The sequence below is a fragment of the Xenopus tropicalis genome, chromosome 1 (genome assembly GCF_000004195.4).
Source record: "Xenopus tropicalis strain Nigerian chromosome 1, UCB_Xtro_10.0, whole genome shotgun sequence".
Taxonomy (NCBI): domain Eukaryota; kingdom Metazoa; phylum Chordata; class Amphibia; order Anura; family Pipidae; genus Xenopus; species Xenopus tropicalis.
The window spans coordinates 11,359,153-11,374,954 of record NC_030677.2 but is presented as its reverse complement, the minus strand read 5'-3'; the positions used below and the strand labels follow the sequence as shown (position 1 = coordinate 11,374,954).

Below are 15,802 nucleotides of genomic sequence, written 5' to 3'. Positions count from 1 at the left end.
TTAGCTACTCAGATGGGATTCCCCTGCAGGTGTTTGTTCCTCCAGTCAGGACTCCTCACAGGATCTCTGTCTCTCCAGGTACAGGGTCTGCCTTCCCTGTACCAGCCTGTTCCAAAGGCCAGCTTCTTCCTGTGCTGCTCCTCTCTCTGAGCCCACGTGCAGCTTCTGGAGCTCTGGGGCTTTTTCTCTCCTCCCTCTGGCTTCCTCTCCCAGGCTGCTTTGCAACTTCCGGCAGCCCTGAGCTTGCTGTTCACCTTGTTGCTAGGCAGCAGCTCACAGCACAAAGTCTCAGTGCCAGCTCCCCTACAGGGAACAGCAGCAGGAGGGGGGTAAGTGCAGGGACCCAGCACCACCTCCCTACATTCTCCCCCTGCTTGAATGGGCAACGTCCTCGCTTGCCCTTTCTCACCATTCTTATTCTCCCTAACCTTTGGGGGAGATACACAGGGGAAAGCTTCCTCACTAACTGCCCTGACACTTCCCCTGCCTGAAGGTCTACGCATTCCCAGGCCCAGTCTCTTACTTTTATTGGGGGTGCCAGAGTGCTCAGAGACCATCCTCGTGCCACAGGATTTCTCTTCACAAATATCCACTTCACATGGAAAAGATGTCACATATACATCAGTGAAGTCTTCATTCCGTCCCCAGTCACAGGTGTGGGAAGTATGACCGTACCAACCACAGGTGTAACACCTCACCTGATTACGTCTCTTCCGATACCTCTTTTGGGGTGGCTTCCTCACAGCACAGCCATATAAAATAACTTCTGTAGCTGCAGCATTTTCACGTTGCGTCGGACAGTGTGGGGATATATGGCCCAACCGGCCACAACGGAAGCACTTTGGTGGGTCACCGCGAGCACCACCTGCTTTAGGAAATGAAGAGGGTCTAGACATATTTGACCCCTCTTCCTTTTCAGACACACGAGCCTTGAGCTGAGCAACCTGTTTTTTTAACTCAGCAATCTCTTCCGCTTTCTGCGAATCACTGGATGTCCTTTCAGAACCACGACTTTTCTTCTCTCGTCGCAGAACATTAACTTCCTCCTTTCGGATCTCCCGGATCAGCTCCTGATAAGTTGGTTCTTTCTTTCCTCTGTAGAAAGATCTCAACATCACAGCTGTGGGGTCCATAGATAAAGCCCCTCTGAATAACTGTTGTAGCCTCATAGAATCAACACGATCTGTAGCAATGATTCTTCGGCAAACAAGCAATTTTAGCATTTGCTGCAGTCGCTTCAAGTACTCAGACAGATTCTCTTTTTCTTTCTGCATGCAAGACTGAAAGTTGTACAACATTTCAATTTCATCTTCCACCGGTCCATATGTATCTTCCAGTACTTCTATCAACTTCTCAGGACCATCTTGTGGGCACACCTCTCGGTGGAGCTTAATTAGGTCCAATGCAGGCCCTCGCAAACTCTCTTGGATCTTGCGACATAAAGCAGGGCCAGAGCCAGGCCAATCGGTAATAGCAACCAAAGCAGCATCTCTCCAGGCCTCAAAGGTCTCTTCACCTGGAGGAGTAGGTTCTATACCTGAGAATATTTTTAGTCTCTTATAATTTCCATTGTATGCCAGCTGTCTCAAATTCTCACCGACTTGGGCCAAGACTTTCACCAGCTGAGCTGCCTCAACAACATCACTTAGAGCAGTGTTTTTCAACCTTTTTTGGGCAAAGGCACACTTGTTTCATGAAAAAAATCACGAGGCACACCACCATTAGAAAATGTTAAAAAATTTAACTCTGTGCCCAGCAGCAGTGCCCCCCTAGTACACTAGTGCCCAGCAGCAGTGCCCCCCTAGTACATTGGTGCCAAGAGCAGTGCCCCCCTAGTACATTGGTGCCCAGCAGCAGTGCCCCCCAGTACATTGGTGCCAAGAGCCAGCCCCCCTAGTACATTGGTGCCCAGCAGCAGTGCCCCATAAGTCAGTGTGCCCCGTGGCCCCCCCTAATACATTGGTGCCCAGCAGCATTTTACTTCTGCTCTTCGGCGGCTTCAGCAGCATCTTCCCCTCACGCGCGCCGCCTCTGCACTTCTGCCTACACGCGACCGCACACAGGCCCTTTTATAACGTTGCGCCCCGTGCGTACTGACGTCACCCGTACACACGGGGCGCAACCAATGACAGGGCCCTGATTTTATTAAAGGGGAAAGTAAAAATTGCGGCCCTGCCTACGGCACACCAGGCAACATCTCGCGGCACACTAGTGTGCCGCGGAACAGTGGTTGAAAAACGCTGACTTAGAGGTCGGCTCCTCCCAGCAGAGTTCAAACTTTCACATGATGCAGTGTATTTCAACTTTGTCTCAGGTGTCACATCAAACAGTCTTTTAGTCACTGGGCTGTGACCAGCAGCAGGTATCTGTGGGGTGCCACTGCACAAGGGATTTGGATTTTCCAGATCGCCTCCCACTTCATCCTCACTGTCACTAAGTTCCTTCTCCTCAGGGACATCCGGTAAGACAATTTGCCAGTAACCATGGTCTTCCGCCTGTACACCACGTGCACATGTTTCTCTGTCAATCTCACCAGGACTATCCACAAGCACATTTAAGAGGATGCCATCTGGGTCTCGTCGTGAAGCTACCACTCTAGGTCTATAAATAGATCCATCTGCATCTAGGATCTTGTAAATAAATTCCTCTTTTGTTTTTGGTATCATAGGGCCCACTACAGCAGTCTTTTTCGGGTTTAAGCCCAAACTCTTGCACCAGTCCAGAACACTCTGGAAGTACAGGAAGTAGTGTGGGAGCAAAAGACAGAACTCTGCCCATTCATTGGCTGATGGGGCCTAGCATGTATGTGTGCCTTGGCTTGTTTGTGTGCACTGTGACTCCTATGATCCCAGGGGGCGGCCCTCAGTACTTAAAATGGCAGTTTCCTATTTAGGATTACCCAATATTCATGGAAGTTTCGTAAAACTATTCACCAACGGCGAAATGCAGAAAATCGCCGCAAAACTGTAAGTAATGATGAGCGAATGTTTTCGCCAGGCATGGATCCGCAGCAAAACTTCGCCAATTGTTTCACAAAATTTCCACAAAATGTTGCCGCAAAAATATGCAGTCGCTTCAAAAAAGGCGAGGTTGGTTCGAAAAAGGCGTGGACTTGTCTAAAAAGGCGCACTTGCTTTAAATATGGGCATAGTCGCGCCAAAAGACATTCACGTGAAAAAAATTATGCGCTGCCCATGTTTCCCAATGAGAATTTTTTGGCGAATCGAAGAGGGATATATTGACTCATCACTAGCTGTAATTAAAACAATACATATAATATGGTTTTCACATATTAATCTAGCTGTGAGGCTTCCCCCGGGGTAATACTGTAGGTGGGTAGTGATGAGCGAATCTGTCCCGTTTCGCTTCGGCAAGAAATTTGCGAATCTTTCAAAAGATTCGCGAAACGGCAAAAATGTCGCGTGTCAACAAAAATTGTCGCCCGCAGCTATTATTTTGTTGCCCGCGGCTATTATTTTGTCACCCGCGGCTATTGTTTCGTCGCCCGCAGCTATTATTTCGTCGCACAGCTATTATATCGTCGCCCGCGGCTATTATATCGTCGCCCGCGGCTATTATTTCGTCGCATGGCTATTATTTAGTCGCCCGCGGCTATTATTTAGTCGCGCGGCTATTATTTTGTCGCCCGCGACAATTTTTGGACGCACAGCGAATTTTTCCGCTGCAAATTTTTTCATCTGTTTCGTGAAACAATCCGCCAGTGGCGAAACACAGAAATTCGCTGCGAATCCATCCAACCCATCACTATAGGTGGGCAGTTTATTCACTTTTTTTTCCCCCCAGAAAAGATTTTCCCGACACAATCTTGTAGTTGAACGGAAAGGGTTAGTTTTGCACAGACGGAAACTGAGTGCTTTGGGGAATATCCACAATAAAAGGCAACACGGGACACTAAAACCCTCCAAACCCTCCAGTTGTGTCAAAATAGGCGCAGTCAAAAAAAAAAAAAACACGGGTGACAAAAAAGTTGTGTGACAAATGTGTTTCGAAGATTTTCCACTGTTTCAGGAATTTTTTTGTCATTTCGCAAATTTTCCGGCGAAGCTAAACGGGTCAGATTCGCTCATCACTATTCAGCAGTTATTTGGTTGCTAGGATCCAAATGACCTTAGTAACCAGATAGGAGTCACCGAATCCATAATTCGATTTGGGATTTTGGGCTTTTTCAGCGGGATTCCGATTCAGCCAAATCCACTCTCCTGCCCCAACCGAATCCGAATCTATAAAATCACTTGACTTTTTGTCACATAAACACGGAAGCTGAAAATTTGAACCCGTTCGGTTCTCCTTAACCCTTTCTTATTCTAGTTTGCATATGCGACATAGGGTCCGGATTTGGTTCAGGAGAGTGGATTTGGGCGAATCGGAATCCCGCTGAAAAAGCCCAAAATCCCAAATCAAATTATGGATTCAGTGACTTCTATCTGGTTACTGAAGTAATTTGGATCCTAGCAACCAAATTCAGTGATGATCGACATAGTCCCGCCCAGTGATGTCACGGCCCCACCCCTTCCCCGTTCCGTGGCATCACCGCCTCCCTGCCCAGTGAATAAAGCCAGCAGAGGTGGCAACCCTTATTCTCTCCCCCTCTACACTACAAGAGCCGCTTTCTATTTGGGGAGGGGGGGGCGAGTAGAACTAAATACCCTACCTTGAACACCAACCCTAACAAGTGCACAGCTCAGAGATCTCACTACACATAAGTTGCCCAACAGCGATGAGCGAATTTTTTCGCCAGGCGTGGATTTGCAGCTTTTTTCCGCATTTCGCCATTGCCGAATTGTTTCATGAAACTTCCGGAAAAACTAGGCGTCAAAATATTTGTCGCACAGATTTTTTTTGTCACGTATCAAATTAGACGCTTGGGTAAAAAAGGCACAGTTGCGGCAAAATTGGCCGCGGTCGTGTCAAAAATGGTGCGGCCGTGTCAAAAAAAAGGCGCAGTCGCAGCAAAATTGGGTGCAGTCGCGGCAAAAAGTGTAGACGTGGGTGACAAAAAAATCGTGCAACAAATGCGTTTCGTGAATTTTCTTGCTGTTTTGCGAATTTTATGGCGAAGCAAAACGGGACAGATTCACTCATCACTATTGCCCAACATTTGAATGATCTACAGACCCCCGAGCCGACAAATCAGAATCTTCTGCCGAAGAAGAATGTGGCGTTCGGCGTTCCACCTGCATCCGTAGAAATCCTTATTAATTAATTCCCGACGACTTGTTTCCTTCCTCTTCCCCCCCCCCCCGCTGTACAAGGAAATGATTAAGAAGTTTAATTGGAGGAGCGAGCTCAGCCTTCTGCTTTTATTAGTAAATGATGAGAGCGCGGGTTATTAATATTTCATGGCGCAGCCGCCGAATTTACGGAGTCGCTCCGACCCAGGCGAATGGAATAATAAAAAACAAAGTTATTTAGATCCTTTTGCAGGTGATAAATATATATTTTTTTCTATTAACTGAAGACAGAAACAGAGAATTTCTATATGAGAGATAATGAAGGCCTATTACCGCTCCGTTATTTGCTCCGGCTTCAAACGCGCGCCGTATCCCAAGGAGCCGGGGGATGACAGACGCAACGCACATTTCTTTATGATTTATGACTGTTTAGTCTCCAACTGAAAAGAAATTCCTGTGCCGGACTTTTAATTACACCTGGACCTCAAAAAATAGCCGCAGAGCGTTACTGTGCGCCCAATATGGAAGCAAATATATCGATACAGTATGTTTGTTCTCTATGGAGGAAATGTTCATAAGGTTAATAAAAAAAGGTAACTAATGATGAGCGAATTTTTTTCGTCAGGCATGGATTCCCAGCAAATTTCCACATTTTTGCCATTGTTTTGCGAAACTTCCGTGAAAATTTGCAGCGGAAAAATTCGTCATGCGTAATTTTTTTGTTGTGCGTCAAAAAAGCCGTGGTCATGTCAAAAAGGAGCGGTTGTGTCAAGAAAGGGCGTGGTTGCGTAAAAAAGGCAAGGTCGCATGTAATTGGGCGCGTCGTATCAAAATTAGGTGTGCTCACATAAAAAAAGGCGTGGGGGAAAAAAATAGACACGGGTAACAAAAAAATTGTGCGACAAATGCGTTTCCCGAATTTTTCGCCGTTTCACGAATTTTATGCCGAAGCGAAACGGGACAGATTCGCTCATCACTAAAGGTAACCATCAGCTCTTGTGGTCAATTCTGCCCCCTGTAGTGGCACAAGCATAGTGTGAGCAGAGCAGCTTCCAACCCCACCATAACATTGTCCCCCCAAAAGTCACAAACACAAAATTTGTTTTTAGGAATCACATTTCCATTAAAATGTGTGCGGATGTGGAACGTTTCTTTCGGATGTAGTTACCCAAATCCGCTGTTTCCTTTCAAAACAATACGACCTGCTTTGTGCTTGCTACAGTTTTAGTTAAGGTAGACGCCATATTGCTTGCCTTACATCACTCCTAGGCTTGGGCCCACTAGGGTTGGGACCCATGGAGAGATATTCTGGTAGGCTGGTGTTTTTGTTGGTGTTTTACTGGTGTTTCCAGGGGGGACATAGAGAGATGCTTTTGTGCATGAAACTGTAAAAAAACAATAAATAAATAAAAAATGTCAACTTGTGGTTGTACAGTATCTACGGTATGAACAATGTGATTTTATCCGTTACTGGATCTCAGTAGGCAACTGAACAGCTGAATAATGAGCAATAACAACAAGGAACGTGGTTCAGCTGAGAAATCCAAATATCATTTCTGTGTGCCGGGGGATCTTTGGTTTTTCCATATCCCAGGCAGCTCTGCTGGAAAAGCACTAACATAGGGCATCCTCTACTGCCATCTCGTGGCATCATTACACATACCAGCAATGGTTCTTGTAACTATCAGGAAAATAACATGTACTGTAAGCTTCATCTCAAACAGAGAGTAGAGTTGCCATAAGAATCCAAAACAAGGAGCCAAGACTAAAGGCTGATAATCAGTTATAAATACATTCATTACTCACGTAGAGTTCTCCTGCCCCAAATTCAGGCCAAAAGTGGCACTATATAATTTCAGATAAGTAAACCAGGTGATAAATAAAGGTGGCACTCTAAGATTATGGGGTGTTTATGGAGTCACATGTGCCAACCTGGCCAATTAAAGACTACACTGCGTACACCACAATTAGGGAATGCCAGTAAATGAACAGTCAACTTTTTGTTTACCTGCAATTTCCTAATGAGTTCCAGCCAGGCATGCTCAATAGGGTTCTTGGGATGGGACTTCTACACTGACTGAAGGGCCTGGTTGGACTCATAATTACCATAGTGGGAACATTTGTAATATATTTAGGCCATTATTTAGCATTAAATAGGGTTCCAGATCCAGGGTACACCAAAACTATTTATTATAATTTATAATTTATTATTATATAATTTATTCAGCAGTCACGATTAGAAACATTTAAGAACATGGTGCACATTTCCTTCATTGCATTAAGTCATAGCAACCAGCCAGAGATTTGCTTTCATGTAATTTTACCAGGTGTTTCCAGGCTAACTTCTGATTGGCTGTTGCGAGTTACTTGGGAAGAACATAGATAATTCAGATAATGATTAGTAGGTCTGGGGACCCATTGGTTTGGTTGGTAGTCAAACACTCCCTGCTTTAGTTTACTGCTCCAAATGTCTGTTTGGATACATTGTATCACAGCCATACAAAATGCCCATGATTAATTGCCCAAAGTGGGTGGGATACTATTAACATAGCAACAGAACCCATGGATCTTCTAGACCAGGGGTGGGCAAACTTTTTGGCTCACGGGCCACATTTACTCACCCCCGGGCCGGACCGGGCCAGGGCGGGCAGGGCCAGGCTAGTGTTACGCCCCCTTCGTCTCTTTAATTCCGGCACGCCAATGACACCAAGTCTCGCGTGATGAGACTTGGCGTCGGCGGCGGGCCGGATTAAAAAGCCCAAGCGGCCGGATGTGGCCCGCGGGCCGTAGTTTGCCCACCCCTGTTCTAGACAGACAACAGGTGATGGTTGGTTGGGGGAAAGTTGAATCCAGGCTGAGGGCCAGTGAGCTCTCCTAGATACACCTGGAAGCCCAGCCTGAAGGCCATTGAGGCCGAGATGAACACATTTTCCCTGTTCTAGATATTCTTGGCTGAGTTAGTGAAAAAGAGTCTTTTTTTTATGTCTGTAACCTTGTTATGAGACTGGGGGCCCTAGACCAAATTCCAAGCCTCAAAGGATGACTTGAACCCAAAAACCTACCAATGGATTAATCCTCATTCTGTTCCCCAACCAGGATTCTACTTTCCTGAGACCTTCCTACTTTAAACTCTAGAAAGAGGTTCACCCAAAGTCCTAAGAAGGATTCAAGAGACTGTTCCAAACCACTTGACCTCAAGATATTTTAGTCTGGGGGAGCAGGGGTTGCAAGGTCCACTTTACTGGATCAATAAATGTGACAAATTTCAATCTTTCCCTTTATCCTGCACTACAGTAGGGAAATCTGACTGCTGATAGGTTACTACACACACATGCCCATAATTCCCTATATTTGGATAAAAGTCAATTCAGTGCTCTTTTTTCCCCCAAAACATTATTTGTATGTCCAGTTTATTAAAGGAGAAGGAAAGGTAAAAACTAAGTAAGCTTTATCAGAAAGGTCTATATAAATACAGCCATAAGCACTCACTGAGTCCTCTATCCAAAGAAAGACTGATTTTTTTGTCTCCTTTTTTGGGAACATGTTTTGTGGTATCAGACTTCTTCTCTTTTGGGGCTCCTTCAGGTTTGGGGTGCGAGTCTGCTCAGTTATCTCCTCTCTCCCCTCTCCCATAAGAATCCATAAGAAGTCATTCCCCCCTCCCTTAGGAATGTGTGATCTAAGCTTCCAATGGCTATAGCTGCAGCAGGAAGCTACCAAGACCAAGCTAAAATGGCAGCTGCTATCAGAGGGAGCTTCTAGGGCTCTTTATTCCGGTATGGTAAAGCTTTCTGCTGAATTAAAATAGCGTTCTATGTAGCACTAATGTGGCGAATCTATTGGCAGTAAAATGCCTTTCCTTCTCCTTTAATATTATTGTCATGGGGGCGTCCCTTTAGCTCTGATTAGAATGAGTAACAGGGAGACGGCGGCGCCGCTGTGCGTTGTATCGGCTGCTTTAATCTACTGTCTGCCGGCCGCGCTCTTACAGAATTTCACGCAACATTAACTCATATGACCTTCTTGAGTTTTATGAAGATGAGCTGGCGTGGGAATTTTAGTGTGAAGAACATAAAGTCAACGTATATATTTGGTTAACAGTTTCCCTGTGAGTCGGAACTAGACTTGTAAATGCCTCGGCGCCTGGAAAAAAAGAGCCCAGCACATCTGGGTGGGACGGCTCATTAGAGCGCTCGCGGGAACACTTGTATAGCGGGAAGGGGTTTGGCTCTGATGCAAGGTCAACTTTTTATGAATTTGGTAAATTCATTTATAGGTAAAAGGTTGTTTGTAATGAATGTATTAATGTGAACCATCAAAATAAAATTGTTTTTTTCGTTTTCAAGATATTAGAAGTTTCTAAACTGCTAATGTAAAGAATGTGGAACAACAGCGCCACCTGCTGCTCATTTCAGCCAACTGGCTTCAATCTGCTGAAAATATATTTTGTGAGAAAATGAAAGTCTTGCTAGGTTACTTTGCTTCGAACCGACCAGAGAAACGTCAGATGACTCTTCCCTGCTCACTAACTTCATTTTCTGAGCATCACAAGATGTTCCCTTTTCTCATGAAATTCATTTTCAGACGACTGTAGCTAATTCTGCAGTCTGGGCATTTCATTTCACTATCTTGGGTTGAGTCCGTTTGTCAGATAAGGGAACATGCTCTTTCAGCCTAACCATTTGGACTTGGGTACGGTCAACTGTCCCTGCTGTTAGTCTTGGACTCATAATACCCCCCCGGTAATGGTACGTCCCATGTAATGGAACTTAATAAACCCACTCAATGGAGATTTTATTGCCCTGCCATTATTTTTGTGGGTAATACCTGGCATTTCCCGGTACAGAGTGGCGTTAATGATAATGTGTTTGTGCCGTTGCTCATTAGGTGGAAGAAGCTTTGGAATCGGTAAAGAATGCAACCAATGAGCAGGACCTGGCCCATCGCTTTAAAGAATTTGGGAAAGAGATGGTGAAACTGAACTACGTGGCAGCAAGGAGGCAACAGGTAAGGGGCACTAATATAGGGGCACATCCGATGTCGTGCCAGTCAGCAGCGGTTATAGAAGGCTCGGTACTCTGATCCTTACCCTCATCCATGGGGTGCAGAACGCATATCTGGCACAGTGCGGCTTATCTGCCCTCCTTACTCGCTAGGCCATAGACGGCCATTGGGCTCATTAAAGGAGAACTAAAGCCTAACAAAAGAAGTAGGGCAGAAATGTTATATATTATGTTTTGGGCTCCTGTACCGGCCCAAGGCACCCCCAGCCCTTTAGCAGGGAAGATCTGTAACCAAAAGATGCCCCAGTAGCCCCCCATCTTTTCTACTGATTCCTACACATACTCTGTGCTGCTGGCTTAATAATTTGCAAAGACCTCTAAACTCAGCTTCCCTACAGCTGCCCAGAGCCCACTGAGCATGTGCAGTGTCACTGACACTTTCCAACATGGTGAGCTCCTGTGACAAGTCCTGGATCATTGCAGCTATTGAGATGCAGAAACTTTAGTCTTTAGCAGTGAGTTCAGTGTATAAAATACGGCACATGTAGCCACATTCATTTTAGGGTTTAGTTGTCCTTTTCCTACAGTGACTTGTCACAGGTCTGAATGGAAATTCAAAATAGACCCTGGCATAGGTACATAGATGCCCAAACTGCCCAACACAGGCCCAAGAGAGGGACAGTTTGAGGCCTAACCCATCCTAGAGACTAGAGTATAGCCAATAAGGGCACCCACAGCGTTACTAACCCCTTATTACTCCTAGTTTTACTCCTAGGGGCAGTGCCAACTAGGGTTGCCAACTGGCCAGTAAAAATTATGCTTAATGCCAATGTTATTGATAGGAAAGAAAGATAAAAATCTAGAAAGGCCGATATTTTTTTCCAGAAAAGGTGGCAACCCTAGTGCCAACCGAGCCAGTCGGCCACCTCGCCCCCCCACTAACGAGCAACAAATAATAACCTTGAGATCAAATTGTTCACCATCTTCCTCCCCCCAATTCTTCTCTTTCTATAGGAACTGAAAGACCCTCATTGCCGGGATGAAATGGCGGCTGCCCGCGGTGCCCTGAAGAAGAATGCCACCATGCTATACACCGCCTCCCAGGCCTTTCTCCGCCACCCTGACGTGGCAGCCACCCGCGCCAACCGGGATTATGTGTTCAAGCAAGTGCAAGAGGCCATAGCTGGGATCGCTAACGCCGCCCAGGCCACCTCGCCCACCGACGAGAAACAGGCACACACTGGCATCGGCGAACTGGCCGCCGCCCTCAATGAGTTTGATGTGAGTATCAACTGTCACTTTGTCACTGGCGGTTTTATAAAGTCCAAACACACATTCATGGCTTCCAAGGCTCCCGTTCTAAATGATTTTATCTCCCAAGTTCAGCAGATGTGCGGCTGCTACACATGGAATCCCTAAGGGTGCCGGGAGTTGTCCTTATTTTCTTTAGCATCTAGAGCACGGAATGTTGCCAAACAGAACCTCACCTCAACAATAAACTGCATCTCACATGATTTAAGCACTTGCATATATTACCAAATAGGAATATAGGACACAAAGCAATAATATATATTGTATCTGACAAACACGGCATAAATAGGAACCCCCAGCGGCCCCACTCTAAGCAACTGGATGAGCTCCCTGCAAGTTATATTATCAAATGTCTCCATCTTGTGGCCATTTGTTATACTGCACAATATTATTTAATGGCATAGGGCTCCTAGCGATTTAATTTTTGGATCACAGGCATTTAATAAATTATATATATATTTATGGGGGGAAAGATATATATATATTTATATATATATATATATATATATATATATATATATATATATATATATATATAGTGCAGCACTCAATAGGTCTTATGCAAGCAAAAATATGTTTTTCTATTTAATTTACAAACCTGACGTTTCAGTTACTGACTGCGACCTGTATACATGTATATAAATACTCATTTGTTATTGAATCATCATTGTTCTGTAATTCATTGTGGTACACCAAGACCCCAGGGGGTGTAAGGGATGCAGGAGTGAGCCCCTTAGTACTCATTCTAGGAGCACTTGCGCCCCCTGCCTGCTGCACTCTGCACTGAGCATCAGTTAAGGCCCGATCCAAGGGACCACCCCCCTCCCATGGTCCCCAGCGCCCCTCTCCGCACCCACCCACCCATCAACCCCGAGCACCCATACTTAGGTGCGTCAAGAGAGGGGACCTGCAGGCCTGGAGTGACCAGGAGGGATCAATTCTGGGCTGGTGGGGCCCACCAGGTTTTGTCCTGGTGTCCTGCCGGGTCAGTCCTACCCTGGGTCCGAATATGGCATTTTCTGCACTTTGCATGCTGCATTCAGCTTTGCTAATGAGTCCATTTTAGAGGTTTACTTCCCCTTTAGAAGTAACGTCATATTGTTACTTGATGGCAGTTTTCCCACACGACACAATCTGGGACCCTCCTGCTGTTTTCTATCCAATTCACAATTTGGGCTTTTACAATAAGCCCCTGGTTAATGAGAAGCCGGGGTATGACGTAACGATTGGCCAATCACTGCATCAATATTAGAGAATCCTGCCTGGTTTCCCAAATTGGGAAAATTGGGCAAGTAGTTTTGACCTGGGCAGCTGTACCCAAAACCCAATCCGTTTAAGGATTTTTGACTGGACCGCCCCCAATACAGACACGGTGATGTTGCTTTAAGAGAAACCTTTATTAATGCCTTAAGGAGAGGAAAAAGGTACCAAATGGGCAGATTTATCCCTGTCACATAGGAGTTTTTATGGAAGGGGGCTCACATCTCCTAGAATCCTGACTCCTACAGGACCCATGAAGGGCCCCCATTGGCTGTATCTGTGACTGACAGCTCCCTGGTGGCTGTAGGCGGAGCATAGAGTCATGGAAAGATGGCGCCTCCTGCCTGGTTACAGACCAGCAAATAATTATCTGCAAGGTCAGTTGGGCAATTGCCCAAAGCCCTATGCTCTTAAAGGCACAGTAACACCTTATAATATTTCTGAAGCAGTTTCAGCCTGGATTCGCCCCAACGTTACCAGGAGTCTTTTTGGCTGAATACTCAGGGGCAGTTTTAGCAGAATGTCAGTTTAGAGATTAATACTTAAAACTCCCCCACGTTCTATTCATTCCTATGGGATTTTTAGAAGCATATTTATCAATGGGTGAAAGTTACAACTCACCATTTGATAAATATGTGTATAAAAATCCCATAGGAATTAATAGAAAGTGGCTGAGTTTTTATGTATTAATCTCTAAACTCACATTTTAATATATGGGGGCAATAAACTGGGGAGCCAATGCTGGTCTTTCAAGCAAAGCCGCCTACAGCGTCCCAGCAGCCCCCATAGTGTTACACTCAACTGAGAAGCCCAGTGGGGGTCATTTATCAACACTTCATAAATTTGCCTGTAGGTGGTAACCCATGGCAACCAATCAAATTGTTGCACTCATTGTTCTGCCTGCAGCTGCCTGAAAAAAGTCTGTCACTGATTGGTTGCTATGGGTTACTGTGCAAGGGAAATTGCCATTTTATGATTTAAGGGCCGCCCCCTGGGATCATAGGAGTCACCACGGCACACATACATGCTAGGCCCCATCAGCCAATGAATGGGCAGAGTTCTGCCTTTTGCTCCCACACTACTTCCTGTTATAGTTAGAGCTGCATCACTTCCTGTCAGCTGATCTCTGAGGGGGCACACAGCCCATCACTAAATGGCGGCTCAAGGGAAAGGATGTAAAAGGGCAATATTTACTGATATATATATTCCAGTTTGGGGAGATTCTTTAATAGGCCCCTTAACAAAATATAAACTGTCTGTTGGTTACGTATTCATTCTGGGGGTGTAGTTTCCCTTTAAATAATACTGAGTGGTATATGAGTATATATATATATATATTGTAGTCGTATTACCCTCTATTGATCACTTGTCAGGATGGCTGTTAAATAGGGACTGTGTGTGTTTGAAGAGCTTGGGACTGCAGGGGTTAACTGTGCATGTTTGAAGAGCCTGCTGTTCAGCCTATGAGAGCCTTTTAGGATTGCTACACCTCAGCAAGGGCCAATCAGCATGCAGCATAGGTTTTTTAAGCCCAAACTGACCTTCCTTCCCTGCCAGATCAGTTGGGTTCCTGCAGTGCCTGATGGTGTCTGTGTGCAGGGAGAGAGCCTTCCTATCAGCAATATCATTGTGTGGGGTAATTCTTCTACACAACCCTCCTTACACTGACCTGCCCTAGTCCCTGACTAAGTTGTGCCACTAATAATCAACATTACAGCCAGTCTTATAGCTCTACCAGCCTAACAGCCCCTTGGCACAGAGAGGGAGGGGCTGTGAGGACTCAGGTGTGCCTTCAGCCATAGGAATCCATGCAGCACATTCACTTTCCTTACAGTTTAGTTCGTTCCTACATTAATTCAACTCTTGGGATGCTTTTTTTTTTGGTTTTTCATATATTGGATCTGATTCCAATGGGCAGTAGGTAGGTCAGAATGGTGATTCTTGGGTCAAGTGAGCGTCGGACTGGGCCGCCGGGGTACCAGGAAAAATCTCCCAGATTGGTTCCCCCCGGGCACTCCCACGATGTGCTGTGTCCCTCCCCTGACGCGCCGCAGATAAGTTTCTTTTAGGAGCGCTTGGGGAAGGGGTCGGAGGGTGTTGGGGGTGAAGGCGGCTGGGGCCATTGGGAGGTGCAGGGGGCCCTGAGGTAGAAGCCCCGGTGGGCCCTGCACCCCCCAGTCCGGCCCTGGGTCAAGTCGGAGTGGGTCATTGGGCTGAAACCCACATGGGCTGGAAGCCTGTTTGGCCAGTACAAACCATGGGCCATTTGTACCTGTCATTGGTCACATGGATTAACCCAGGGTCAGACTGTGTGGTCCAGGGCCCACCGAGGCTACCGCCCCAGGGGCCCCATACCCCCCAAGGTGCCCCCGCCGAGCCCGCCAACTCCCCGCAGGGACCCACCCGACGTGCTCCCCTGGAGGGACACCAGTGGCCAGGGGAGCGGAGAAGGAACGGGTCTGGCCTGCTGGTGCCCACTAGGGCCAGGGCCCACCGGGTTTTTTCCCGGTGCCCGGTGGCCCAGTCCGACCCTGGATTAACCAACAGGTCCTCTGCACAGACACATTACTCCCAGTGGCACATACTAGGTATAGAGCATTAGTGAGCAATAACTGCCCTATCTCTTCCCTGATAATATCGATTTAGGGAATCAGTCATTAGAGATGGGAAATCCCAGGCACGTGATTGGCTGCCGATATTACACAATGAACAGGTTCCGTGGGAATTCCCTAAACATGAGAGTTATTGCCGCACATTATATATCAACTCACCGCGGCCCAATATCCTAATTAGCGAGATGCAACCCCCAGCACCCTATTCCCCCCGCCTCCTCCGCTTGATTAAACACTAATTGGCGCAGTGACAATTAGCAGTTACTTTAATTGTATTTTTCTACATCTGCTCCCTCCAGTCTGTACCAAAGGGCGGCCATTACCTTCTGCTGATCCTGCACATTTCTGCTCCCATTAAACATTCCCTGGAAATATATTAGAGTTTATGGGATGCGTCCAACTTCTGTTCCCACTAATGATGAAA

At 46.2% G+C, this 15,802-nt stretch overlaps 1 protein-coding gene across 4 annotated transcripts in view; it reads left to right on the top strand.

Annotated features, from left to right (window-relative positions):
* ctnna2 (catenin alpha 2) overlaps positions 1–15,802 on the top strand; it is a 1,024,232-nt gene that overhangs the window by 171,138 nt on the left and 837,292 nt on the right. For all 4 annotated transcript variants that reach the window (XM_031895802.1, NM_001097305.1, XM_031895831.1 and 1 more), the window contains 2 exon segments: positions 10,080–10,199; positions 11,210–11,476. In XM_031895802.1, the coding sequence (XP_031751662.1) occupies positions 10,080–10,199; positions 11,210–11,476 (387 nt within the window).